The sequence below is a fragment of the Gracilinanus agilis genome, chromosome 4 (genome assembly GCF_016433145.1).
Source record: "Gracilinanus agilis isolate LMUSP501 chromosome 4, AgileGrace, whole genome shotgun sequence".
NCBI lineage: Eukaryota > Metazoa > Chordata > Mammalia > Didelphimorphia > Didelphidae > Gracilinanus > Gracilinanus agilis.
In genome coordinates this window covers 423,171,287-423,198,931 of record NC_058133.1, presented here as the reverse complement: position 1 = coordinate 423,198,931, position 27,645 = coordinate 423,171,287, and the positions used below count along the sequence as shown (strand labels likewise).

Below are 27,645 nucleotides of genomic sequence, written 5' to 3'. Positions count from 1 at the left end.
TTTCTTAACCCATTGAGCAATCTAGCTGCCCCCCCCCATAGCAGCTCTTTTTGTAGTGGCAAAGAATTGAAAACTGAACGGGTACCCACCACCCACTACCAGTTCCCCAAGGGAATGAATGAGATGACTGAAAAAGTTAGGATACATAAATGTGATGGAATACTATTGTGCTACAAGAAATGATGAAGGGAATGATTTCAGAGAAACCTGGGAAGATTTATATGAACTGATACAGAGTAAGGTGAGAAAAACCAGGAGAACAGTTAATATTCCTTGACAACTATATCATAAAGACAAATAAATTTGAAAAACTTGAGAACTCTAATCAAACCAATGATCAAACATGGAGCGATTGAGTCTTCTCTGTGGGAACAAGATATCCTAGCTCAAATAACAGACATCTTTATCTCATCCAAAGAAAAATTCTCAAGAGAGGCCAGCTGGAAGTCAGGGACACACTGGGAAGCTTTTCCCTGTGTTAGCTTTCCAAAGTTTGTTCTTTTTCTTTGAATTTCACCTTAAAAAGGTCTGGGACTACTTGTGTTCTTTCTCCAAATTAGAAGAAACATCTCCCTTCTCATCTTTGTCCAAGTTAGAAGAAACATCCCCCTTCTGATCTTCACTCAGGAATGAAATGGCAAATCAAATAATCCAAGTTTGAACACACACACATCCAGATATTTGGCATTTACACAGATGTTCCTTTCTTCTGCTGACTTAATCATCTTAACATTGTCCAGGTCCTCAGTTCAACTTTCTTTATTGATTTCTTTCTTCCTGTCACTGTGATATGGTCAGTACATGGATGGGATGGAAAAAAAGATAAAGTAAGATTTTATCTTGCTGTTTCAGGAAATTATCTTCATCATCTTTTAGCAGTTGCCTACAAAAATCAACATTAATTGACTTTTAAAATTTCTGTCAGTGCCACAAAGCATTAAATATCCTTTTCCCCTTTCAGTTCCACACATGCTAGCTTTTTCTGATTGACCATTTTAATATATAACATAATACTTATGGTCTGTTATAAAGATGTAATAAATTATAATAAATATGTTTATACAAGAGAAACAAATTCTCACATTAGTTATATCTAAAAATCTATGCCTTATTCTTTTTTCTCCATTCCTTCCCACCCTTCCCCTCCCCAAGAAGATAGGTAGTATGTTATTATTATATATATATATAAAATTATCTATGCTATTATATATAATATATGATATGATATAATATAACATAACATGATATGATATAATACAATACAATATGATACAATATGATATGATATGATATGATATGATATATAATATAATATAATATAATATAATATAATATAATATAATATAATATAATATAATATAATATGCTATTATATATTATTATCATATAATACATATTTCCCTATTTGTCATATCATGAAACAAAATTCATATTGCTTACACTAGAGAAAAATTCATGGAGAAAATGAAATGAAAATGATGTGTTTCAATCTGCATTTCTACTCTATCTGTTCCTTCTGTGGCGATGGGTATCCTTTTCATCATGAGTCCCTTGGAGTTGTCCCGGATCCTTGCCTTGTTGATAATAGTTGTCATTCACAATAGATCATTATACATTATTGTTGTTACTGTGCACAACTTTCTTCTGGCTCTGCTCACGTAATTTAAAAAAAAAACTCTTCCTTTCCATCGTAGAATTAACACTATACATTGGTTCCAAGGCAGAAGAACAGTAAGGGCTAGGCCATTGGGGTTAAATGACTTGTCCGGGGTCACACATTCAGGAAGTATCTGAAGTCAGATTTGAACCCAGGACTTCCCAACTCTAGGACTGGCTCTCATTTCAATGAGCCTTCTAGTGACTCCCTGCTCACTTCACTTTGTATCACTTCATAGAAGTCTTTCCAAGTTTTTTTTTGTGATCATTTTGTTTGTCATTTCTTATGGTACAATAGAATTCCATGATAATCATATACCACAACTTGTTCAGTTTTGTAATTTAGACAGTTTGACATGACAATGAACTAGTAGTATTTCCTTCATACTGGTGTAGCTACATTGCTTCATTTCATATATACATCGCAATTACTCCTCCCCACTAAGGTGGAAACTCTATCACACAGAAAGACAACATTGTTTCCTTTCAAACAAGTACTTTTCTACTTCTGTGGGTTAAAAAAAATTAAAGACTTGAATATGAGGAAGGAGAACACACAGAATTCTGTGTAACTATTTATTATTTAACAACAGGACACATTTTTTCTTTGCCCAGTACAGATTGTTATTCTTTATCAGCACAACAAAAAGCAACAATATTATTAAAATGTATAGAGTGTTCCTATAATGTCAAGAAATCAAGAGAAACTCATGAATAGTAGTAGGCAAAGGGGGAGGAAGAAGAAAAGAGAATACTCCCAAGCTTTGAAGGAGATAAGATGGAAGGTGGTTCAGGATCAATTTCTAGTTATGAATCCAGCCAACAAAAAGAAAAAAAATTGTTTTAAAAGTTGGGTCTTGCTTATATGGCAATTATTCCTGTTGTGCTTTTTCAGAATATTAATTAATTAATTAATTGATGAGTTTGTTCCAGCTACACAGAAAGTTGAAAAACAAAGAGTTTCTTAAAAGTTTGAATGAGTCATTACCATGTCCATTGATGACATATAGATCATTTTCCATTGCTATTATTTGGACAGCACATTAAAAAAAAACAAACTCTCTCCAACTATGGGCAAACATCAGCCCAGAGTCCTTATACAGTAAATCCAATAATATAAATTGTCTTCATGTACTTTGAATCTAAGAGTGATCACAATGGATTGGGCAGCCAACTAGGAATTATTAGGAACAAGTGAATAAACTGACTCTAGCACCTTGCTCATAGTCTTAGCACATTTGAGACAATTTGGAAATGCAGCTAGGAATCCTATTTCTCAATCATTGGTTCTCATGATCTGTCTCCCTTTATCCTTTCCATTTCTCTCTCTTTGCTTTATCTAACAGCATGGGGGCAAGGGGACACTGTCTGCAACACACTTATTTCTTGTCTTCTCAAGTCTGTCTTTTTTTTTCAGTTTTTGACATTTAATTAACATCACCCCCTAATTTAGAGAAACAGAAAGGTTAAGCCAGTGAGTGGGTTGCATGCTGTAGGTATTGAAAGCAGCAAGAAGTGCATACACAAAATGACAAGAACTTTTTATTGTGTTCAGCCTAAAGGCTGAATTATGTTTACTGGCAGAGTTCAAAGCAGTGACGGATAGTAGAAAAAGCACTAAATTGGGAATCAGAAGACTGACATTTGATTTCCTGGCTCCTACAGTGGTGGTTGGTAATCCTGTTCTTCCAGTCGCTCTGGCTATGTCTTTTCAACCCACAGATCTTCCAAATGTGGGCATTCCCACAAAGCTTTTCAGACCAAGAACTGAAGAGTCTGTGGCACGAGTGCACAAAGACTTCAATTCAATTCTACAAGAATTTGTTAAATACCTTCTATATGCTACACATTGGAGGAAAAAAGATGAAAATACAACAGTCCCTGCCCTCAAGGAGCTGGCATTCTACTTGAAGGAAACATATATAGTAATAAGTAAATGCAAATTTAATACCAACTCATTTCAGGGATATGTTAAAAAAGGAGGAAGGCTCTAGAAGAAGAAACAGGGCAATGGTAGACAGGACTGAGAAACCTGGGCTATTCTCATTGGAAACCCAAACACTCTCATTAGCTGGATTAAAGTATAGTCTTCTACAGGAAACCTTATCAGATCCCGCTTAATTGTGGTGCCTTTCCTCTGTTGATTATTTCTAATTTATTCCATATTCAGCTTATTTGTATGTAATTGTTATCTCCCTGATTAGAATTTGATCTCCTTGAAAGTCAGGGCTGTCTCACACATTTCTTTGTGTCCCAAATGACTGGGACATAAAGTGCTCAATAAATATTTATTAACTGATTGATTGATGAAGTGAGCAGCGGTATTGTGAGCTACTGAAGACCCAGAGCATGCAGAAATTTGGGATCAGACCTGAATGACTACCTTCTCTCCCTCTCTGAAGTATCAGGATGGGGAGCGTTTGAATCAAAGCACCTAAATTGTGTTTCTTTAAACTCCTAGTTTTGGAGAAGCCTGGATTTGGGAGGATTTACAAATTCACTGCCTACACCGTATTTGTTTTACTGTATTTGGTCTTTAACTCTTTTGCTTCTGTGATTATGAATCAGGAATATATACAGTTAAATCATGCTTTTGTTGTCTATTCCATTATTCCATGCTTATATGATTGAATTCCATTGAAACTCAGTAGAAAGAGGCACCTAAGTGGCTCAGTGGATTGAGACATAGGCAAAGAGATAGGAGGTCCTGGGTTCAAATGTGGCCTCAGATACTTCCTAGCTGTGTGACTCTATATTACTTACAACCCCTATTGCTTAGCCTTTACTGCTCTTCTGCCTTGAAACCAATATATAGTATTGATTCTAAGACAGAAGATCTCAAAAAAAACACTATAGGAAAACTCTGCTACTGTTATCTCCATTTTATTATTGAGGAAAGAGGCAGAATTCAAGTGACTTGCCCAGGGTCACATAGCTAGGAAGTATCTGAGGCAGGATTTGAACTCAGATCTTCCTAATTCCAGATCTTTTGTCCTATCTAATACACCATCTAACTGCCCCATGAAATATAAAAAAGAGGACTCCTGAATCTTGCACAGATGAATATTTTATGAACCCTCTAGAGAAAAAGATGGACAAGAGGTTCCTTAATTTTTTCCTTACTTTTTTTCTTTTTTCTTTTTCAGAGGCAGCCTGGCCCGGGCCATATCTGTGATACAATGCCCCTTTGCTCTGGGCCTGTCCCAGGACAATGCAGAACCAATCCTCAGTGATCCAGTGCTGCTAACTCGAGGCACGAAGACCAAGGAGAGGCACCTTTTTCTTTTCAAACATGGACTGGTCATTGCCAAGTTAAAGTAAGAGTTGACCTTATCAACTAAGCCTCTGCTAATGCACTTTCTCAGCATTGCAAGTAAATGGGAAAAGATGGTTAAAGAGACTCAGAGAAGACAGGGAAAGGGCCCTTACTCATCAATTAACGATTGCCTCATTTTATAGGTGAAGAAACAAGCCCAGAGAAAAAAACCAGGGGCATACATTTAATTAGCAGCAGAGACAGGACTAGGCAGGCTTTTATGATATTCATTGTTTTTAAACAAACTCTTTTAAAAAATGAGGAACTAATGAGTCTAATCAAAAGTAGGTTAACTGCTCAAAGTAATAAAATATAGGGTGATGATAGTCTTTCAGAGTTGATAGGGACCACAGAAATGATCTAGCCAAAGCATCTAGGTAACTCAGTGGTAGAGAGCCAAACGTGGGGAATGAGAGGTTCAAATGTGACCTCAGACACTTTTTTACCTGTGTGACCCTAGGCAAGTCCCTTGACCCTCATTGCACGAAATCCCATTCTTACACTAACTCTTACATTCTTCTTGCCTTGGAACCAATATTTTGTATAGTTTCTAAGACAGAAGGTAAGGGTTTAAAAACAACAACAACAAAAAGAAATCATCTAGTCCTACTTTATTTTGTTATTATTTTTCAATTGTTTCAGTTGTGTCTGAATCTTCATGACCCCATTTCGGTTTTTCTTGGCAATGATGTTGGAATGGTTTGCTATTTTCTTCTTCAGCTCATTTTACAGATGAGAAAACTGAGACAAATAGGGTTAAGTGACTTGCCCAGGATCTCACAGCTAGGAAGTGTCTGAGGCCATATTAGAACTTAGGAAGATGAGTCTTCCTGACTTCGACCCCCCCAGACCTCATCTCCTTATTTTACACATGAGCAAAGTAGGAGCCAGAGAGGGTCAAGTGACTTGCCAGAGTCACACAGATGCAGTGGTATGCTAGAACCAGCTCTGATTATCTTTGTAAAGCCAATTGTTAAATTTTCAAAGTTTTCAAAATTTCAAATATCATTTACTTTAGAAATCAGCAAATGCTATAAATCAGGACTTTATTGATTTGTTGATTGTCTAGACTTAAGAAAGTAATGCAGAAAATGCTAATAATGCAAATTGAACTTAAAGGTTTATTTTGATTTTCAGAGTCAGTTGTTAAACATTTGCCAGCACATTCCTTCATAGGTAGCAAGAAGCAGAGTTAAAATTGCTACTCATGTCCTCTGATTCCAAATAGATGCTCTTTCCACTGTATCACACATTAGGAATCTTGAAATTAAGCTCATCATTTACTGATGAATTATTTTATCCTCATGATAATGCTTTTGTGTTCAGTTGATATTAACCACTTTCTTAAGATTTGTTTAAGATTGAGGGAGGAAAGGGTGAGAAGAGTAAATGCAGACGAATTTTCCCCAGGAATAAGTACTAACCTTGCTTGTAATGTTTCAAGTAGGTTTCCTACCCCTACACACACACTTTCTTCCTGAAGTGTGTTTATTCTAATTTATTCATTACTTAAAACAGAAATCTCTGTTTCCGGTCATGAAGTTTAATATGTATGATAGATCTAAAAGCCAGTTCCTTTCCTTACCCATCTTTCCACCCTAACTCCTTCTCAGAAGTTCTCTAGAATCTCTAGAATCCTCAGCAAGGAGAGGAAGAAGCACTGCTAGGAAGAAAAACAAATGACATTGTTGATTGACCCTTTTTCTGCCCTATTCAGAGACTTCACTGCTATTCTCCTCCCTGATGATGAAAAAGGGAGATGAAAAACAGCTCATTGCACGCAAAAATTTTAGGACTTTCTTCCCTAAAATATAGAAAAGTGAGTATATAACCAGCTTTGTTAGTTTAGAATACAGAGACAAAGTGTTAGGGATAAAGACCAATCCCAGAAAGGGACAAACAGAGATACAGGGAGGGTCCTACTTCTGGAAGACAACTTGTGATGCAAACTAGAATCCAGAGGTTTGACTTCTTAATGTATCCCAGAGCACCTGTTCCTTGGTTTCAAGTCACTACTCACAAATGTAGGGTAGAGAGGCTCTGGGCTAAATGCAGGAGTTTGTTTTGCTTGACTGCATATATTTCTAAGAGAGATGTTTTCATTCTTTCTCAACTAGGAAGAGGGAGGAAAGGGTAGAAGGGAAAGAAGGCATATTTTCATTGATTAAAAAATAAAATTTCAAAAGAAAGAAAGAAGAGAGATGGGAGGGAAGGAGGGGAAAAAGGAAGAGAAAAAGAAAGAAAGAAAGAAAGAAAGAAAGAAAGAAGGAGGGAGAAAGGGAAGAAGGGAGGGAGAAAAGGACTCTGGGCTGGTGCTAATTTTATCATTATGAAATGGAGGTAGTAAGGAAAGCCTCCCTGATCTGTAAGACTGGTGTCTTTAAGAGTCATCCCATGGAGCATGTGTAGGGATGGAGCTATGAACAGAGCCATTTCCAGGGAAACATATGCTTTGGTTTGGTACTGAAGGATTCTCTCTTTGGAATGACACCACAATCCTTATTGTTCTCTGTGGTTTTGTGCTTTGGAATGACACAACAATGCCTTGCTTCCATCATGGGGACCAAGGGAACTAATAGAGGATAGATGTTTCAACCCCAAGCATAAGTCTATGGCAGTGAAGAGCAAACTATAGCCCGCAGGCCGGATTCAGCCCCCTGAAATGTTCTAGCCAGCCCTGAGACATTATTCCTAATCTAACTAATACAATGAATGGGATACAATACAATGAAACTTTGAAAGAGTTGCCTTAGAAACAGACTGACAGATGAGCATTTCCTTTCCTTTAAAAAGTTTGCCCATCACTGATCTATGGTATACACTAAGGGACCTGAAACATCCCAAAGCATTTATCCTTTTGCATTGGGCCAAAGCATGTCTCCAGAAGTAGCACATCACTTTGCAGATTTCATGGGATGGCCCCTATGGGTCCCAAGCAGCAGGAATTCCCCTGATTACTCCCAATAAACTTTTAAAAGTGAGCTCTTTGGCAATATGACTTGAGGATCTCATGATTGATAAGATCACCATTATAGAATGGATGGGAGGAATTTGACTTGAAGCTTTCCGGCTGGTTGAGGGGCATAGTTCTCAGAACTTTATTTTGCAGGGGAACCCAGACAGGTATGTGGATTCTGTGATCACCTCCAATAGGTTTTAAAGAAAGTTAAGAGAGAAAGGCTATACATAATATAGTGGGTAAGTTTGCTTGATGCTTTGAAGATAAGATCAAAGAAAAAGGACAATGGATGAAGAGGCACAATGTTAGTAAAGATAGAAACAATATCATGGAAGAGAAAGTAAGAACAGGAAATGGTTGATGTAGTGCTGAAGGAAAAGGATCCCATTGACTTCATTCATTCAACAAACTTCTATTGAATATCTACTATACAAAGAGCATTGGGCTAGGTGCTGATAGCAATGCCAAGTTTAAAGAAGATCCAGCAGCTGTCCTCATGAGGTTTACATCCTGGTAGAGAAATAAGCCGCAAACACAAATAACTAGTGGCAAGAGGGAGGAGGAAGCCAGAAATAGGTATTTTTACTGTTTTATCAAACCGAACTACTAGCTCCTTCAAAAATATGTTTGGTTGTTTTCATTAAATTTCCCTTTTATAGGAAAGATATTTTAAGTCTTAAAGGAAAATGTTACACTATATTTTTTGAGAACTTCTCACACCCACCCTGCTTTTTTTTTTTTAAGGTGGGGCTTAAGACTTAAGAGATTTCAAAGAATTCAAAACATGCTTGACTTCCTCTATCCCTTATCCAAATCAAGGAATTTGTTGTTTTTAAAGACATAAGGAAAGCCCCTGCGGAGTTATCAACAGATGGGGGAAATCCTATGCTGCCCGTTGTGCAGCTTTGTTTCATTCATGACACCAGGCGGGGATTTCTCAGACTCTCCACTCATGATCTCATCCTCAATGAAAGTGAAACTGCCCCCTTCCGATGTTTGACTCCTTAGAATGAACAACCTGCAGAGATGTGGGCTAAACCACCAGCTCACTTTTCATTAAACCAGATTACCCCACTACAAGCAAAACTTCCTCAGTATGTGGGGAATGGATTGAACCGTAGGTTAAAGTTCTGGTTTAGGATCTGCTGGATCCCTCAGGGTTACATTTATACTCATGCTTGAGTAAATTTATTTAGCTTTCTGCTCATAGATATAGCTGCCACCACACATCCCCAGCAGACTTGTGATCTCCAAAAAGACCAAGAATTCTCTTTCCCGTCACCCTAGAACAGTGGTTTCCATTCATTCTCCTTTAAAAAAGGTGGGGGGAGCAGCAGGAAGCTCAGGTCTCACAGTCTGTGTCATACAATATTGTCCCAAACTAGTGATCTCAGTAATTTTTCTGCTTTTTAATCTTGTATTTTATATATCAGCTCTTCAAGCCATTAAAGCTTAAAACTGGCCAAAGATTTTTAGGGCACACTGTATCTCAAAGTCAATCAAGTCAATCAAGTCAATCTGTTTAAGGAACTTCCTAAATTCAGCTAAAGTTTTAGTTAGCCCAAGAACTGGCCCAAAAATTTCTGCACAATACCAATTTCTCTTGGCCAGACATTACAGCTTGGGACTAAGTAACCATGTTTATAAAAATCCAAGACGCATGCTTCCTAGAAATGTGCTTCTGACTTTTCTGAGATTTGGGATATGAAGGCAAAGTCGGCACCTGTCATTGACATGGTAGATTGCAGAGTAATTTTCTATTCATGACTTGTATTTTATAAAGCACTTTTACTCTAGAACTGTGGTTGTGAACCTATGGCATACATACTAGAGGAGGCACTCGGAGCCCTCTCTGTGGGCACGCATGCTGTCCCTCAACACAGAGTTTGCCAGAGTTCATTATTAGAAAGTCAAAGGGACACAGGACCAAACTGCTCCCCTCTCCCTCTCCATGGGCACCTGAGGACATTTCTCACATCACCTGCCCCTCTAAAAGATTCACCACCACTGCCCTAGAGCAATCCTGTGAGAGAGGCAGGTAGCATAAGGATTATTTTTATACATGAAGGAACTAAAAAATAAAATTATACATGATTGTTCCAAAGTTGTACAATGAATAGGTAGCCAAAGTAGGACTTCAAGTATTCTGTCTCCCAGTGCCATTAATGGGTAGCACTGCCCCATAAGCACATTATTTTTCAATTCAGTCTTAGCATGAGTATTGTTTAAGATAATATTTTTAAAAAACACTTCATTACTCAATCTCATCATATCTCAGTTGCCTAAAGGACTTGGGAGTAAAAGTCCATGATTGAGTCTTTGTTCTGTTTTGTTTTTTTAAATCCTTACTTTCTCTCCTAGAATCAGTACTGTGTATTGGTTCCAAGGCAGAAGAGCAGCAAGGGCTAGGCAACGGGGGTTAAGTGACTTGCCTGGAGTCACACAGCTATAATCAAGTCTTAATCTAAAAAAGCATCAACCATAATTTAAAGACTAACCTTTCTCTCAAACCCACATCTCTCTCCTCTCTGCTCTCTCTTCCTCTAGAAGAGCAAGACAAATTTGAGGAGACTGAAGGAAAATCTTAGAGAATGAAACATTGAGCAAATAAAAAGGCAATTACAGGATGCCTTGAACAAGGTTGCTTCAAATAGCGCCATTTCATGATAAAGTCATGAATAGATGAAGATGCTCTTGAAAAGATGGAGAGCTGAGCCTGGAGTTAGAAAGACTCAAGTTCTAATTTTTACCTTCAGTACTTAGCTGATGTTTCCTTGGGTAAAAGTCACTTAACTGCCATCTGCCTCAGTTTCCTCATCTGTAAAATGAGGATAATAATAGCACCTACCCTCTCTCAGGGTTGTTATGAGTATAGATAAAGTGAGATGATATTCGTAAAGGCCTTAAAGTGATATACAAATGCTAGAAATTGTTCTATAATACTTTGTTAAATTTATAATTTATTATAAGTAATACATTATGACCAAAAAAGTTATAAAACCCAGCATAACATCACTCAGGCAACTGTCCATCTGTAACATTACTCCTGGACCACTTCTCTATCTTTAGTTATTTGAAAACACCTCCTTTCTGTCTCCATCCTGTGAGCATTTCCTTTCATTTGCATGTACTGTTGAAGTTTACTCAGTAAACTTCCCCTTAGAAGTACCTGTCTTCCTGAGTATTTGAAAAGTTAGCATGTGATTTGGGATGATTCCTGAAAAAGTTTGAAGAAATAAAATTTGATCTACACCAAAACATTAGAAAAACCCCAAATGACTAAAAATAACAACCCTTGGAGGTGAGAGATTTGATTAAATTTCAAAAATTTTCTATTATACACCTACATACAAAAATATGTATGCATATATTCCTTCCTCTCTATCTATTATCTATCTACTATAAAGACACATATTCCTTTGGGTAAGATTTTTAGTATTCTTGAATTTTTAGGGAGACATTTAGACATCTTCAATTTCTCTTATTGTTCTGTCTATTTTTTTTTTAATTTAAAAATAATCCTATGGTAGCAGCAGGAAGTGGTGGGTTTTTAAAGGCACTAAAAATGGTGACTATAAGACAGAATAGTCAAGTACCTGAGTCCCGGCTGGTGGGGTTAGAGGTCCTGGCTGGGTGCTGAGGTGGATTACTTTTTCCTTCTTTCTCTGTCTCTTACAGTCACTTCATTACTAATATATTAATTATAACTGCCCATGTTTGAAGTTTAAAAGTATCTTCCTTAAATAATTGTGAATTAGGTAATATAATAATGATGATGTCAATGATGATTATAGTTAACAATTTTATGTGCTCTGAGATTTACAAAGTGCTTTGTATGTAAACTTATTTTATCTTAACAACAATCCTTTAAGGTTGAGAGGTGCATAAAGAGGCATACGCCAAGGAACCTATGTGACCAGAACCTATGTAGTAAAGGCAACCATATCAGGGACTCATATGGCCAGGGAATACACTTAGCTAGGGCAAATTCAATGACTCCAATCTGCAAAACTGGTAATACCATCATACTACTCTATCCTAGATGTCTTAAGGTCACCAAACTGTTCTTGGCTACCATCTTCTGAGGATAAGCTATCTAAAGTTCCCTGTAGTTCTCTACTAATAATCATTTCCTTAAAAAAACAATCCTACCTTCAGTCATAGAATTGATATTGAGTATTAATTCCAAAGCAGAAGAGTAAAAAGGGTTAGACAACTGAGGTTAAGTGACTTGCCTATGGTCACACACTAGGAAGTTGTCTGAGGTCAGATTTGAACGCAGGATCTTCTGTCTCCAGTCTTGGCTTTCTATCCCTAAACCACCCAGCTGCCAGTATTACTAACTTTTGTTGATATAATAATAGACCTCTTCCTGAAAAAAAGAGTCATAGCTTTTTAAATATATGAGAGCTATGAGTTTGGCAAGGAGCAGGTAGCTACCAAATGCCCCAGAAAAAGATTACATATATTTTTATTGTATTGGTTTGATTTTAAGTCCACATGCCCAGACAGTTATCTTACTTAGAATTAGGAAACTCTTTAATACCTGTTATAGGTATGATTGGTATATGCTGTCCCTCAAACATGTTTTGTAGACTCTGCCACCCCTACCCCTGCCAATTTCCCATTACATCACCAAGATCCTCTTTGATTGGCATTCAGATGTAGTTATGTAGGTGAGCAAGAATAAAAAGTGAAGGCAAGGTCATATCTCCAACTCTCCACCTACTTGGCCCACATTCCTACCTTTATTATGTATTACTGTCAATGACAACAATATCCCCAACTTAGGGACTGTTCAAGATCTTGTTCATTAATATTTTCATTTTACAGATGGAGAAGCTAAGATTCAGAGAAATTATATAATAATAATATATGTATATATGGTATGAGAGTTATATTAGAAGTAGTCTAGAATATTTTCTTGCCCTTAAGGAATGACACTGTACTGATGCACATAGGTTAGGAGATCAGGGAAAAGAGAAGTCCTTTTTTTCTGTGCTCAATATATGAAATTAAGAGTTCTTTTCCTGTAGAATGAGAAATCCCTGTGGCTAGATTTCTGCCTAGATTTCTTTCCCCTTGTTTTGGATGTGGGCAGTATTAATGAAAGCTAAAAAAGGAATTTATTTAATTCCCGGAAGCAGATTCTTGAGCTTCTCTGTCTCTTTCTCATAGTAGGAAAAAGGTGATTAAAAGAGAGCCGTTTTCAACCATTTGAAGAGAATTTAACTTTTTTTTTTAATAGTCTTTATATTCCATCTTAGAACTGATACTGTTCTAAGGAGGAAAAGCAGTAAGGTCTAGGCAATGGAGGTTAAGTGACTTGCCCAGAGTCACAAAGCTAGGAAGTCTCTGAGGTCACATTTGAACCCAGAACTTCCCATCTCCAGGCCTGGTTCTTAATCCACTGAACCACCTAGCTCCTCGTCCCCCTCCCCAGAGCTTAGATTTTAACACTGACTAAACCCATGGTGTGTTATAGAATATATGTTTAAGGTATGTCTAAAATTGGTCACTGCTATAACAAGAACACACATTCTATATTGTATTTTGACAGCTGGGAAACCGATTCTTTAAAAAAGATATTCTAACAATATTATAAAACAAAAAACAAAAGCTTTGAAAGACTAGAACTCTGATTAGCAGAGTGACCAATCATGATTCCAGAGAACTAATGATAAAACATTCTACTCATCTCCTTATAGAGAAATGAAAGACAAAGAATGTAGAATAAGACTTTTTTTGGACATGGTTGATGTGGAAATTTATATTGCTTGAATATATGTGCTTATAATAGGTTTTTCTTTCTTTTCCAAATGAAGGTTGGGGTGGGAGGAAGAAAAGGTGAATTTTTGCTCATTGAAAAAATAAAACTTAATGTAGAAAAAAAGGCACACTGTAAAGCATGCCTTAGTCAATTCTATATAGCTATAGCAAAGGCATACACAGCTATTTCATTCTGATTTATGGGTCAGATTTTGTCTCCCTGGGTAAACAAGACTAAGTAAAATGAATACTTAGAATTAATAAATATTTAGGACTATAGGATTTATTTGAAACTATCAAATAAACCACATAAAAACAAGAGGAAAAATTCTTGCCCAAACTCCCTAGCTTTTAGCAAGATAGAACTCAAGAGATGCTTCTATTTTCTGTTTCCTTCTATGCCTATCCAGTATTCTACCACCTTTGAGTCCATTTTCCTTCTTTCTTTTGTCCTTTTTTAAAAATGTAATCAAGTGTGTTTTTGCTCTACTTGTTTCACTCTCTAACTCATTTGTCTTACTACATTTTCTTGTATGTTTCATATAATATTTTGCCATCATAATATTCTGCAATATTGATAATTCCATTATTTATTCAACATTTCAATTCTTTCTAATTATCTTGATTTATTTCTATATCATTTATAATTTGTTGCTATTATGAATAGAGTCATCCAGAGAATTAAAAGGGGCCCTTGAATCATGTAGTCCAAGCCATTCATTTCACCTTGTTACAGAGAGGTTGTAATTTACCATAGACAGAAAGAAGGAAAGGTAGGATTTGAACCCATCTTCTGGTTCTAAATCCAGAAGACTTTCCACTGCATTATGCTGCTTCCAGTTCTACATATTTTCATAAACAAAGGTTCTTTTTGTTTTTTGGTTTTTTTTTTTTTAATGGATCAGATCACATAAAGCCACAGAGTAAGCCTGAGATGTGAGGGCTTGGAAAACCCATGATTTACAATGGAAATCTTGACAGACCCTTCATCCTAACACCACCCTTGGGCCCTCTGCAGCCACAGATATGTCAAGAGCAGAGGTCGGTTTCTTCATCAGTCAGGAAGCCCACTCTTTGGTTTGACTTTTCCTTTCCTCCCACATGTCACAGAGTGGGCTGAACTACTTAGTATTAGTCATGTGCAGCTTTATTCACCAAATGGTTGGCCTGAGGAAATCACAAGCTTTGTGTCTAGTGCCTGAATCCTGCTGGGCTATTTGCATTAGCAAGAAATGAAGAGAGCCTCTTTCCCATCAACCCTGTTTGTTTCTTCTCTGAATACCCGGGGTCTTCTTGATATGAGTTTTAAAAAAAAAAAGTCCCTGGTGACAATATCTGTCATCCATTTCTCCTCAATCAAATGACTCCTTTGAGAAGTTCTTGTGTTTTTGCTGTAGGTCAGGGTTAGGAGCTTTCTAATTGTTGGAGAGCTTGAATAGGGATACTTCTCAGAGCAGGGCACACATTGAATTGAGACCCGCGACTCCATACTGTTATTTTACATGTATGTCATAGAGCATCCTTCCCTTGCTCCATCACTCTACAGGACCATTCTTTCATTCATCTTCCCTTGTGGAGATGACTACTTAAAGAATGGTGCCTCCTCCAGCTCTCCTCTGTTCTCCTTCATGCATATCCCAGAGTTGGGAGTCTGTGACCAAGGAATCAACTAGCATTTATCAAGTGTTCACTAAATGCTAGGCACCATTGCAAGTACAAGGGATACAAAGAAAAGGCAAAAAGAGTTCCTGCCCTCAGTGAGCTTTCATTCTAAGGAGGGGGGAAAACATCTCTAGATATATGTCTTTAGAATATCTAAATATGTTGTTTCCCCTCAAGATTATATATGTATACATAGACATAAAGGTACCCAAATTATATATATATATATATTAGAAAATCTTGGACCCCTGAACTACTCAGAATCCTTTTCCTTTCCCCCATGTTTGCATCTTCATATAATGTATATAGTTGTGTGTAAACATGCCTCTCATTCTCTCTTTTCCCACATGCATGGCTGGAAAAGCTGGTTTTTTTACTCTAGCTTTTTTATGTTAGTTATTATTAATAAATCTTATTAAAATATAATACTTAGAATATTGGATATAGATTTTAGTCTTACAATACATGCATCTACATATATGCATTTAAAAGTATATATGTACATATATGTATGCGCACATATATTTCAGAACATATAAAATAAATACAAAGTAGATAGAAAGTAACTTTAGTTGAAGAGATGGCACTAGTAGTAATCTAATTCCTGAAAAAGGCCAAAGTCTATTCTATTTGTTTCTTCCCATTACTATATTCACATTCAACCCCTAGGATCATGGGATTTTGAATTCTAAAGTCTTACAGATAATACAATTTATTTCATCAAACATAAACACTGGGATAGGCACTTAGGATACAAAGCTAAAAATTAAAGTCCCTTAAAGAGCTAAATTTGTAAGCATCTACTACACATGATGTGCTAGGTTGAATGGGCAATATCATAAGGTACCAGATGTATTCTCTGCTCCCAAAGAGCTTACAGTTCAGTCAGAAACAAAGATAGAAGAGCAATAGAAAGCAGTGCTGAAATGATAGTATATATCGTAAAGGTTGATAGATGGGAATGATGACACCATATATACATACATATGTACACACATGTATGTATGCATCAGAACAAGAAAGATAACAACAGAGTAGCTAGGAAGTAAATTTAGTAGAGGAGATGCCGCCAGTACCTGAACAAGGACCAGGAAAGGCTTACTGGAAGTGCTGCCTGAGCTCAGTCTTTAGGAAGCCAATTCTAAGAGCCAGAAGAGTTTATGAAGTAAGTATGTACATAGGTCTGGAAAGAGTTCTGGATTTTGATTTGTGATTCAGATGCCAACTCAACACCAGCTTGGCAATCCTAGTCAAATTGTTTTCCTTCTCTGAGCTTCGCTTTCCCTATCCATAAAACTATCATTTCAGCACTGCTTTCTATTGCTATTCTATCTTTGTTTCTGACTGAACTGTAAACTCATATTACCTACTTCACAGAATTGTCAAAAGGGAGCTTTCTAGGTCTTAAAGGAGTTAAAAAGTCTTAAGTTTTAAGCTATTGCAGCTTAAAATTATACTAAGACTTTTAGAATAACCTGTGAGAATATGAGTGATTATTATTACCTTAACCTTGAAGGATTCAATCAATTAATCAATGATTTATTAACCATCTACTATGTAGTGGACACAGTCTTAGGCCCTGGAGATGCAAATGCAAAAAGTGAAATAGTTCCTATTCACAACAAACTTGCACTACAGCAATGGTCTCTTTATCAATTGCCCTGACTTAGGTCTCACCACTCCAGAGGAACCTACCTACTACTGGCCAAGTAAGCTCACTTCTGACGAGGTAATTCTACTCAAGATGTCATTGATTATTTCAGAGAGGGAAGTTTCAGTTTAGTTATGAGGCTAGGAACAAGATTGCAGAGTTCAGGAGTCAGAGGAAAGAAAGTAGAGGCAGCAAACCTTTTTCAAGAAGTTTGGCTGAGAGAGAGAAAACTGATAAAAATGATTATAGTTTGAGAGGATAGTAGGATCAAGTGACAATTTAAAAAAAAAGAATGATAGAAACAAGTATGTTTGAAAGCAGTAGGGAAGAAAACAAACGGGAAATTTTGAGAAAGAAGTGGGGATGATTGAGGATGCAGTTTGCTGGAAAAGATAGGAGGGCAAGGGATCAAATACACATATGAAAGGATTGGTCTTGGTCTTGGCAAGGAAGGACAATAGGCTGAAGAAAGCACTGAGAGTAGGGGAGATAAAAAGAGCAAAGCTTGGAAATGGGAATGTCAGGAAAATAGCACAGCATCCCAATTCATAGGTTGCCCAGTTTTCTTTGATCCAGTTTGTTATTGTCACATCTTTCAATTATCTTCCACAGGTTTGAAAATAAATTCAGGAATGTAAATAAGGAACAGATGTTAAGTGAAAAAAATAAAATTCCCTCAAGTCTTAACCTGTTTTTGAAGGACTTGTGAATAAGAGCACAAAATAGAGATCTTTCCAATTGAAGGGGAAAAAAATCTCCTCGTAACCCCACAAGTATTTTGGTAGTCTAGAAATTCTTTTTTAATTAGTATAATTTCTATGAAATACAATCTTGGAGAAAAATTAATTATTCAAATATAAAAGCAGAATTCAGACCAATCTAGTCCAGTCCTATACAGTTCAGTCCAGACCAAAAGAACACAATTCAGTTTAGCCTAATCATGTCCAATACAGTTGAATGTGGTCCAATCCAGGCCATTTTCGATTCTAATCTAATGGAAGGCAGTACATTCCATTCCAGGATTATCTAGACCAGTGGTTCCCAAACTTTTTTGGTCTACCACCCCCCTTCCAGAAAAAAAATGTTACTTAGTGCCCCTGGAAATTAATTTTTTTTATTTTAATAGCAATTAATAGGAAAGATAAATGCACCCCTGTTGTCATCACTGTCCTCCTGGATCGCTGCAGCACTCACCAGGGGGCAGTGGGACCCATTTTGGGAATCACTGATCTAGACCATTCTAAATCCAGTTCAATCCAATCTGGTCAAGTACATTTCACTCCATTCCAATCCATCCCAAACTATTCCCATCCAGGCCATTCTAATCCAGTCCAATTTGGTCCAATTCAATCTGGTCCAGCCAGTCCAATCCAGTCCAGTATATAGTCTAAGTCAATTGAATCCAGCCAGTTCAATCCAATCAAGTCCAGTCCATTAAATGAAGATTAATCCCACTACCTGTAAGGTCTTGTTATAGATGGGCAAAGAAAAATTTAAAAGAAAGGACCTCAAGGAACTAACATTTGATACCAGGAAGGGCAGTGGCAAGACAGCAACATGTACTCTGAAAAGTAGAATCCAAGACAGGGTTTGGTAGGGAAGGAAGGGAGGGAACTAGACAAATGGTTTGTCCAGAAAATATGAAAAGATAAGACTTTTAGGTGAAGGGATCAGAGAAGGCTTCACAGAAGATGGAGGTTAGACCTGAACAAAGACTTGAGGGAAGAGAAGGAATCCAAGAAGTGTCCAAGCATGTGAGTGTGGGGGTGGGGGGCCAGGCATTCCAACCTCATGAAAACTAAATTATGTCCAGATGATTGCTGGACCTGTAGTCCCATCAGGCCTCCCAGGTGGGATTTTAAAAAATGACAGGAAACAAAAGACACAGTATTTAAATGAAGAAAACATGTCTTAGATGATTTGTTCTTCAAATGTATAAAGTGCTCATGGCATGTTGGAACCTAAATGGAAATTCTTCATGAACCACAACAATAGTAGCTAGCATTTATATAGTATTTTAAGGGACACGTTAACATGTGATATGGTACTTATTGCACTTGATATTGTACTTATTGATCATGCTCACATTGTGCTAAACCTATATGCAAAATACAAAAAAAAGTGCCATAGTACATGTCATATATGTTGTAAAATGTCATAAATATGATATGTAGCATGTGTGTTGTTATATGTGTAAGTATGGATTTGGTGTAAATCAAGGCTGATCTGGCCCAGTGAAAGCTAACAAGGGAGGAGTCTAGATAGCCCCCCCCATTTACCATCAATACTCACCATATACATATGTCACATAAAAGTAATATGTTATAGCTGTTGCATGTCTACTATATAAGACATATGTGGTATATCCATCATATATCATGTGTGTATGGTAGGCATGAAGAGTACAATACATGTACATAAGCATATGCATATGTCAGCATTGGCATTCAGATCCCATCAATATATTCTGATCCAACTGAACAAACACACACACACACACACACACACACACACACACACACACACATACACACAGAGGAAACAAGACACCTCCCCAAAATTCCACCTCTTGGTTCCCAGTGCCCTTCCTGGGAAGGCTTGTACAACCCATCATGGAGCAGAAAAGAGATCTGTCATCAGAGGGTAACTGAATCATTTTCTCTTGTGGTATAGAACTCTCTGAAGGACACAGAGGTCCAGGCAAATATACTTCAGATAGAATAAGGAAGGACTGGAGAGTCAAATGGAATTATGTCTAAAAGTAATACTAGTATTGGCTAAGCCTTCTTGGTGGCCATATCCCCAAACCTAATGGACCAAAGAACCTTCCCCCTTCCCAGAGTGGGAAATGATTTATTTTATATTTGGGGTCAAAGCTGTTTTAATAGGTTTTTAATTAATTTTTATGCAGCTCAGTAAGTGTTTTTGGTGCTGTACTTATATGATATGTTCATATGTTAGGGATACAATCTTGTAAAACTAACCAAAAAAAAAATTTGAAGTGTGCACAGTGAGCAAAAATGATACTTTTGTCCTACAAAAAAAGTCCCTCTCTTTAGCCTGTGGGAGGAAAGCAAAAAGTCAAACCACAGTGGACTTCTCATAAATGTGAGCTTAATCAATAGAAAGACTTGCCTAAATCTTCATCTGGAACTGAAATTTGCTTCTCATTCTCTGCCAGATCTAAAAAGAGTGAGAAGAGAAAACTTGTCATAGACTTTATCTTTGATACTAGACTGGGAATCTATGAAACTTGGAATTACACAGTCTTAGAACTGGAAAATTCTACCACCATATTCTTTCATATATACTTCTTCCTTTCAATTTATACCACTATAATTCAAGTTCTCTTTACAGGTAGGTTCTGATTAGAGCAAATAGGGAATTTCCCCTGAAGTGGTCACATTATTCAGATTCACAATGCATAGTTCCATTGAACTAGAACCAATTATGATATTTTACCAATTATATTACTTCAAATAATGAAAATTCAAATGCATTGGATCATTTCAAGGAATTCATTATCTGCATTAATCAGGTTCTAGCTGTGTTTTTCAACTAGACCACTGAGAGAGCCTCCAAACTCTTTGTGTCCAGTTTCTCCCTGTCCTATCCATCCTACTGCAAGATTATTCTTCCTAAAGTGTTGTTGTTGTTGAGTCATATTCAACTCTTCATGACCCCAGATTGGGTTTTCTTAGCAGAGATACTGGAGCAGTTTGCCATTTCCTTTTCCACCTCATTTCATAGAAGAGGAAACTGAGGCAAACAGAGGTAAGTGACTTGCCCAGGGTCATATAGTTATTAAGGGTCTGAGGTCAGATTTGAACTCAGGATACCCTGACTCCAAACTTGATGCTTTATCCACTGTGCTACCTAGTAGTCTATATTTAATATACATTGAATAAAGGTGTGAATTATCAGAAATTGTGTCAGACCTATGTTCTAGAAATATTAATTAAGCAGCTATGTAGAAGATATATTGTAAAGGGAAGGGATTGGAAGAAATGGAGATATCAATTAGGAAACTATTACAAAATCCAGGCAAGATTATTAGAGTAATGGAAGAAGGAAGGAGAAGACTCCTAGAATTTCTACTGCTATACTTCCCTGGCCTTTATCCTTTTAGTGATGTGATATTTCATTTCATTTCCTGCTATAAGCCTTTGTATAGATATGGAATGCCTGGTTTCCTTCTCTCTGCTTCATAAATCGCTAGCCTCTTTCAAAGGATACTTCAGGTGGTCCTCCTATATAAGGACTTCCCTGATCCTACTCTACCCTAGTTATTAATACTACTCCCCTCCTTTAAAATTACTTTATCTTTATCTGCTTCCATGTAGAATTGAAGGCAGATGTTGGGTAATTTTTCCCTGGCACTGCAGCATAATGCCAAAGATAATAGGTGACTAATAAATTTTTTAAAATTAAGAGCTGAAAGCTGAATTGAAACAAGACGTTGTCCCGAAGCAAAATGGTTGCCATGTGAATAAAAGTAAATTAATGGGCTGAGTGATGTGGAAGTTGGGCGGGGGGAAGCAACCTGTTGGAAGTTTGGAGTGAGGGAGAAGGGTAAAGGCACACTGAGCTCGTGAACCCAAATGACTAGAGTGATAAGAATGCCTTTAACAGAAGAGTTAAGAGGAAGGAGGAAAGGGTTTTCAGGCGGGAACTTAACATGTTTCATTTTAAGTATGTTGAGCTTAAGATGGCAATGAGACATCCTGGTAGTGGTACATCCAGCAGGCAGTTGTTAATGCAGGCCTGAAATTCATGAGAGAGATGAATATTTAGATGTGTGAGTCAGAAAGGAGAAGAGGAGAGGACAGGACAGGAGAGGACAGGAGAGGACAGGACAGGACAGGACAGGATAGGACAGGACAGGAGAGGACAGGAGAGGAGAGGACAGGAGAGGACAGGACAGGACAGGAGAGGACAGGAGAGGAGAGGACAGGAGAGGACAGGAGAGGACAGGAGAGAGAGACACACACAGAGAGAAAGACAGAGACAGAAAGAGAGAGAAGAGACAGAGAGAGGAGTAGGGAGGGAGGGAAGGAGAGAGGGGGAGACAGAGACAGAGACAAAGAGATAGAGAGAGAGCAGAAGATTAATGATGATAGAATGAAGAAAACTGAGAGTCAGTTAAGACAGGTGTGTTAATTAAACACCTTTTATACCTGTGTAAAATTAAAGTCAGTTAAGACAGGAGAAGAATGCCAAGAAAGCCAAGAAAAGGAGAGGGGAAGAGACTGGTCAAGAATGGCCAAAGCTGCAGCAAAATAAAATGAAATGAGGAATGGGAAAAGATCATTGAATTTAGCTGTTTAGAGAGGGCAATAATAAAACCTTTGAGAGGGCAAAAGCCCAAATCGTAAGATATTGAAAAGTGAAATGGAGATATGTGTAGTCAACTATTAACTGTCTGATTGCAAAAAAAAAAAAAAAAAAAAAAAAAAAAAAAAAAAAGGTTCTATGGGATTATAATTCAATAGGACAGACAGCAGGGTCAAATAAAAGTGACCCTGGGGTCACTAAGTTAGGCTTATGTCTGATTAGGCAGATTTTTTTAAAGCCCCGAATTCACAGCAATTCTGCACTTGGAAATGTGGTTATGAAATGCAAATGGCTCATGGCTATGCTTCAAGTTAGAGAGAAGGCTCTTTAACAATGGCCTGGGTGGAGCAGGAATCACAAGTTTCTTAAAAAAAATTTTTTTTTTAAATTGCATGGGTTCCCAGAGCTGTCCAACACCCTCAGTGCTGCAAACAAAGAGACATAAAGAAATGTAATAGAAGATTCAATCATAGTTTTTATGGAAATTAAAGTAAGTTCAGTCAGATGCAGACCTTTTTTTAAAACCTTTACCTTCTGTCTTATAATCAATACTAAATATTAGTTCTGAAGCAGAAGAGCTGTAAGGGCTAGGCAATTGGGACTAAGTGACTTTCCCAGGGTCACACAGCTAGGAAGTACCTGAGGTCACATTTGAACCCAGGACCTCCCATATCCAGAGCTGGTTCTGTATCTGTTGAGTCACCTAGCTGTCCCTAGATGCAGTCAGTCTTTAACAGAATAAAAGTATATGACTGGGAAGAGGTAACAATAAAAACCCAACTAAAGGAAAGGAGGAAGAAGGTAAAGACTTAGTTCCTTGTGCCTGTTTTTTCTTGAGCACTCCAGTCACCTAAGAAGCATCTAGGATAAAACAAGAGCAACTTCTCTCTTTAATCTTCACCTCATTTGGTCTTGGGTGGAAGCTTTGATTTGAGAAAGGGAACTGAAAATGTCTACCATCAGAAACTGTGGTCCCACTCCTGCTTCCTCTGATAGATCCTCAAAAACTCCCACTGTAGGGTGGGGGGAAACCCCATCCTCCAGTCTTGATATCACATTAGCTTCCTCTCTTCTTCCCAAGTAAGGAAAAAATACAACTTCCAGTTTCTTTAGCAACTTACATCCCCTCACAGGTGTCTGGCCTTAGCAGATGGCGGCTGTGTTCAGATGACAAGCACTGGACATGTAATGGAAAGGGACACAAAGGTAGGGAAGAAGAGACTGAAGATGAGAGACAGAGATGCAGTAACTGAGGTGGAATGGTCCCATGGGAGGCAAGATGGAGTTGTGAACCTAAATAGAGGGGTTAGCCTTAGTAAAGAGAAAGATTAGCCTCTCCTCAGAGACTAGAAGAAAGGATAAAAGAAAAGGGAATTTGAGAGGAGAAAAAGTCTTGAATTAGACCCTTTAGGGAGTCTGATAACCAACTAACTGGAGAAGAATGAAAGAACTGGCTTTCATTGGTAGAATGCTACTTGAAAAAAAAGAATGCTATTTGAGATCAGCCCACATAAATCGCGAATGGACTTAGTGCCATTTCACAGTAGGAATGGAGAAAGAAGATAAGTCAGAATCATACAGGGCTGCAGTTTGAGCAGACAGAAGACAAGGTATAAGAAGTATAAAAGAAGAGGATATAGTATTTTTGAACTGGTCAATCATAAGGTCAAGACTTGTAAAGGAGGAAGTGAAATCAGAATCTGGAGTGATTGGGACTGAAAAAATATTAAGAGACACAGAGACCAGAGGCTTCAGAGAGGAGGAAGGATGGGTTTGGAAGGCATGGAGTAGAATGAGAGATGGAATAATAGGAGATTATGATCAGAGAGAGAACCTTCAAAATTCAGGATCATGGAGGTAGCATAGTTATTAGATGATGGTGAGAGCCAAAATTTTGATAGGTTGGACCAGCTCTATGAGAAGGTCAAAGTGGAGTCAAGGAATAAATCATGGAAGGAAGAAGGAAAATTATCCAGCACCTACTGTATGCTAGGCACTGTGCTAAGCACTTTATAAATGCTTGATTCCCATCCAATATTCACAACAGCCCTTGGAGATAGGTGCTATTATTATTATCCCCCTTTTACAGTTAAGGAAATTGAGGCAAACAGAAGTGAAAGTGATTGGTCCAAAATTACACATTTAGTAAGTGTCTGAAGCTGGATTTGAACTTGTCTTCCTGGCTCCAACCCTTGTATTCTAGCCACTCCTCCACCTAACTTTCTCTAGGAAAGAACCCCTTTTGGGAGTTGCAGAGGATGATGAATTGGGAGGATGTGATGTTTGAGAGGATATCAACATGTATTTGAAGTCCCCAAATTATGAATAGCTGGGAATGAAGAAGAAAACTGATTGAGGTACTAAAACTCCTTGAGAAAAGGAGGAGGAATGACCTAGAGACAGGTAGATAATTGTTACAAGGAACTACATCAAATGAAACATATATATCAGTGATTCCCAAAGTGGGCGCCACCACCCCCTGGTGGGTGCTGCAGTGATCCAGGAAAGCAGTGATGGCCACAGGTGCATTTATCTTTCCTATTAATTGTTATTAAAATTTTTTTAAATTAATTTCCAAGGGCACTAAGTAATATTTTTTCTGGAAAGGAGGCGGTAAGCCAAAAAAGTTTGGGAACCACTGATATAGATGTCATATAAGCAGATAAAGTAGAGCTTCAAGGAGAATAGGTTTCTTTGTGATGGTAGCAAAGGGACTTTCTGGAAATGTCATTGAAAAGAAAAGAAGATGCCAGTTCCTCCTCTGGTTCACTTTGTCGACAACATGAAAGAAGCAGCATCCAATTCCTGAAAATAGGGCCAGGGATTCAGAGACAGTATGTAGGATCTTGGAGGTGAGTGTCGCAGTGTATGGCAAAACTATTATCTCTGTCCTTCTACATTTCAGTGAATAACTTTCATGAACTCATAAACTTTTCATAATTGACCCTAGACTTTAAAGAACTAGAGGAAGAAGAGGGATACCTTCACTGAAGGAGATCTACATCTACCCAAGATCCATTACTTGCAAGGTCCCAAAGGCAAAGGAAGGTCTGTGCTTTCAGAACTGAAGGGATTAGTTGAATGTTTGTTCTACAACCAGAGTATCTACTTGCCATCTTAAGGTGATTCTATAGGGTTGGTATTGAGCATGAGTGCAGTTTGGTTTAAGGAACTTGACCACTAATTATTTACTTACTCAGAACTACCCACCACCTACAGCTGTCACTGATATATCCAGTTTTCCTATATTTGGAGAGATTGGCTGTGGAAGGTTACAGAGCTATTTCTGCACTGAGTTGTTCATTCATCATAGGATCCTGGAGGGTGAAAAACCCAATCAGCTGACTCTCCTCTAATCCTGTGGAACACTAATTACTAGCTCCTGATTCCTATGATTCTTAATCATCTTTTTCTGGAGATGAAAATCTCTTCTCCCTCCTACCTTATCCTGCATTCTCATCCTAGCCACCTTAGTTGTTACCCCTTTGTTATTCAGTTTTTCCTTTGACCTATCTGCTATTACACATCCTAGAGACTTCTATGTTACTATTAATGAGTTCCCCTTTATCCTTTATTTACTTTCCTCACTCTATTTCCATCTCCTGATATTAATGGTAACCTGGCACCAGACATAGGACATTCCACTAGAAATCTCCTGTCAAAGAGGCATCAGTTCAATAATATTTAATGAATGTCTCGATTTAATAAAATATAAACTCCTCTGGTGTTAAAATATTTTCCAATCTAGCTCCTTTCTTCATTTCCAGTCCAGTCTTCTTATACATCAGTTCTCTCTATGTAGTATATGACTTAGCCATACAGGCATGCATACTCTTCAATACACATGACAAAGGTCCATCTGCTATCTAGATCCATGACTTTTGTTCAGTGTCAAAAATGTCCCAAGGCCCCATGCCTTGAACGCTTTCCCTTCCCCAATTCCACCTCTTAGAAGCACTATTCTCCATCAACATCCAGCATAAACATCAGCTTGAACATGAAACCTTTCCTCCAAACACTCACTCCCTAAACTACTTAATACTCATTTTTTATTAATTTTGAAAAAACTTACATATGTTATCAATATTATCTTATCCTTTAAAATGTCGTTTGCTTGATACAGGATCTGATAACTTCTGTCTTTGTATCTCTGGAATTCAGCAATATAAGGTGCTTAATAGATGTGACTTATTGGTTAATTGATGAGCTTTTTCTAGTTTTTAATGGATGTTCTTGCTAGCCTATGTTTATAGTACTATGAATGCTCCTAATTAGACAATTTTTTCATTGACCACCAGAATCCTTTCCCTTCTAGAGGGTGAATGATTCCCATTTCTACTCTAATTCCCTTTTCTTCCCTAGAGATACCTCCTTAAAACTCAAAGCAATTTTTAAAATGCTTCATTGACAGTAAAACACCCATCAATTTTATAGTAATTCCCTACCCTAAAAGAATCTTCCCTTGTAACAAAAAGTATATGTTAATTAAAATAAATTAATACATTACTCATGTTTGTTGATATATATTCTATTTGCCACCTGTACTATTTCCCTACCAAAAGGAGAAAGATATGTTTCAATATCAGTCCTCTAAAGTCAAGATAATTCATTGTCTTGACTTGAATCCCCTCATGTCATTTAATGTTATTTCCCTTTTCATTACTGTGGCCACTTAGTGTATTTTTTCTTGGCTCTGCACACTTTATCCTGTATCATTTCACACAAATCTTCCCAAGTTTCTCTGAAGCCTTAATAAAAATCACTTCTTATAAAGCAATACTTTTCCATTCCATTTATATGCCACAATTTGTTCAGGTATTCCCCAGGCATTGAGTATCCAAATGTCTGTTAAACGGACTCTTCATTTCACAACATCTTAGCCCTGTGGTATTATGTTCATCTTCCTCTTATTAGTAGGAGTTCCCATCACTTCCTCCACTTCCCAAAATCACTACACTGGCTGGGAAACAAACTCAGTTCAGATATTTGGGAGGCAGCTGTCTTAACCACTAGACCACAATGGGTCTTTAGCATCAGCCAACAAATTTAATGTGGGTGGATGTTAATAATACTGTTAGGATGTGTTCAATTCAGACATGGTGGCCAGGTTTGCCTGGAGGACTGAGAAAGCAGAGCATATAACTTATTGGAAAGGTTTTCTTCCTCAGGGCAGATGGTCACAGGAGAATTCCCATAACCTCCAAAGAGTCATAAGGTTTATGTCCAAGCACTTTGGCAGGCAGACAAGCAGACAGACAGAAAAAGACAGTTAGAGAAGGGGGAGGCGGAGGGGGGGGG

General features: G+C 37.6%; 1 protein-coding gene across 1 annotated transcript in view; it reads left to right on the top strand.

Moving 5' to 3' along the window:
- Positions 1-27,645, top strand: part of LOC123246963 (T cell activation RhoGTPase activating protein) — a 127,173-nt gene that overhangs the window by 36,384 nt on the left and 63,144 nt on the right. The window contains exon 3 of the mRNA XM_044675745.1: positions 4,803-4,973. Within this exon, the coding sequence (XP_044531680.1) occupies positions 4,803-4,973 (171 nt within the window). The remainder of the gene's footprint in view (positions 1-4,802; positions 4,974-27,645) is intronic.